This window comes from Macrobrachium rosenbergii, chromosome 13, assembly GCF_040412425.1.
Source record: "Macrobrachium rosenbergii isolate ZJJX-2024 chromosome 13, ASM4041242v1, whole genome shotgun sequence".
In the NCBI taxonomy this organism is placed as follows: domain Eukaryota; kingdom Metazoa; phylum Arthropoda; class Malacostraca; order Decapoda; family Palaemonidae; genus Macrobrachium; species Macrobrachium rosenbergii.
Window position 1 is genome coordinate 9,974,130 of NC_089753.1, and position 2,500 is coordinate 9,976,629.

General features: G+C 38.1%; 1 protein-coding gene across 2 annotated transcripts in view; it reads left to right on the forward strand.

The window, feature by feature from the left end:
- LOC136844888 (gamma-interferon-inducible lysosomal thiol reductase-like) overlaps positions 1-1,763 on the forward strand; it is a 10,008-nt gene extending 8,245 nt beyond the window's left edge. For both annotated transcript variants that reach the window (XM_067114176.1, XM_067114177.1), the window contains exons 5-6: positions 219-365; positions 1,416-1,763. In XM_067114176.1, coding sequence (XP_066970277.1) covers positions 219-365; positions 1,416-1,499 — 231 coding nt within the window. In that variant the 3' untranslated portion in view covers positions 1,500-1,763. The remainder of the gene's footprint in view (positions 1-218; positions 366-1,415) is intronic.
- Positions 1,764-2,500: the final 737 nt, after the last annotated feature.

A 2,500-nucleotide genomic window follows, 5' to 3' on the forward strand; every position in this document is an offset into this window, starting at 1 on the left:
GGCACGCCACTTAGTTGTCGCGGGTTCGCGTCTCCCCAGTGCGATGAAAAATCACTGGCTCTGCATCATGACCAGTTACTGCTGCAGTGTGGGGTCTGCGATGGGAGGTGGAAACCAACATTCTTTGGAAGCCTGAATTTCACGTCAATGGCCCCTGTGTGCTTGTTCCATGTGAATAGGTTTCATCTACTGAAATAATAATAATACGTTCCTTACAGTGCGCTGGCCAGCTGAGCTTGGACTGGGAAACCATTAAAACCTGTGCAACCTCAGTCGAGGGGCAGATCATTCATCATGAAGCTGGTGTTGAATTTCGTGCACTGGACCCACAGCCCGTCGGCGTTCCTCACATCACAATCAATGACGTAAGTAAAGAAAGTTATTGCAAAAAAAAATAAAGTATTGGAGGGCCACTGTTCCTTTCATTCGTGTTTACTCTAATTTCACATTCATGCCAACGGTTTCAGTAATCTTTTTTTTTTTATAATTCTCAATTCTTTTTCATCAGCACGAAATTGTTGGTACAGATCTTCTTTGAAATCTTATTGGCAACTTATTCCATAGGCGTTTCAGTGACTCGCGTAATTTACCAGCAAAATGCGTAGTTGTGTTCAAGTATTAGGACTCCGATTTGTGATTTGGAAGCAAGTTCATCCTCACAGTTATAATACACGAGTATCAAAGTATTAAGACTATAACTTTAATATTACTTTAATGGTAAAGTAGTTCTAAGCCCTCAGTTAAGTTTGACTTTTTTTATTCAATTAATATTTGAATTTTCACTTTATCTTTATCATGGAATTAATTACTGCTGCCATGATCCGATGCGAGTTTCCCATCAAGTTTTGCTATTAAATATCCTATATAAATTTAAGGTTATAATGAATTCTTGGTGCTATTATTTAGGGAACAAATGAATCCTAGTATTCTGAAAGTAAGACAAAAATGAAGCTCAGTAACTTTAAGACAAAAATAATGAATCCCAGTACACTGAAGATATGTGGGAAACCAGTAAATCCTATTGGCGTTAAGGAATGAAAAAAAAAATGAATCCTATTATCTGTAAAGATGTGCTTCAAGGTAGGGTAATACTGAATCTTTGCAGAATAAAAAAAAAGTAAAAAATGCACCTAAGTTTCTTCGGCGCAATCGAGTTTTCTGTACAGCGTATAATGCTGTATGACACTTTCAGCCACGGCCCACGAAACTCTCAGCCGCGGCCCATGAAACTTTCAGCCACGGTGGTGGAGTGTGTTGTTGGCACCTCTAGCGGTGCGGACAGTAATTTTAAGATCTGAGGGCGGACAGGAAAGCGCGGACGGACAGACAAAACCATCTCAATAATTTTCTTTTACAGAGAACTAAAAAGACGACAGACGTGAATTTTTAACAACTCACACCTCCTCCTTCTACAGGTAGCTGACGACTACGCCTACACGGACTTGAAGAAAGCCGTCTGCAAGGCTTACACGGGCGAGAAACCACCTGCTTGTAATTAGATGTCAACAGTTTCGGATTTTTTGTTTCTTTCCCTTTGCAAACCTTATATCTTCTTAGGTTCTTGATGGTTGTTTTGGTTTTATGTAAAGAACAGCAGTGATCATTCATCTCAAGCAATGTAATATAGCAAATTTTTGTCTGTTAACAAATAAATCAATTACTTAACAAATTTCTGCTTCTCACAAAAAAAAAGGAATTGTGACGAATGGAGTACAACCAAAATAAAAGGAGAACTGAAAAGTATGTTTGCAGACTATTTTTAAGGGTCGTTTTTCTGTTCCTAGTCAAAACCACTAACATAGAAATGAAAAGGGATTCAGTTTGTTAGTAATATCTTATAAAGATAGGACCATAAAAATTAAAGTCAACACATTAAAGGAAATAAAAATACATACTTGCAAACTCTTGCATTGAAGAGTCGTTTACTTGAGCGTCACACCCGAGGCGAAATCCATCCTTCCCCAACTAGCATAAAATCTACAATAGTACTAATGAATAGTTTTTATTTAATGGAAGAATGGTTTAAATGTCATCTCGCAGACCCTTGGAAAATCATTTATTAGAAGAAAGCCTTCGGTAATGAAGCCGATTGTTTATCGATACTAGGATGGATTGGCAGCTTTTGTACGGTAATGGGTATAAACTTCAGGCGTGCTGAAACGGTATCTGGCTGTTATATAAATCTCTGGAATAGTCTATATTCTTTTCGCCATATACCTTTCCCCTCGGAGGCGGTGACGCCAGAAGCGTCCAGCCTGCCGGTTTACCAGTAAGTGTAAAGGACTGGGATTTGCCAGCCCCGCGGTCTTCTCTTGACCCAAGGGGACCCTGATACCCATTGTCGTCTTGGTGGACTGATGGGCAGCAGACTGGAGCGATCCCGGAGACCTCCCTACTCTACATATATATATATATATATATATATATATATATATATATATATATATATATATATATATATATATATATATATATATGTATATATATATATATATATATA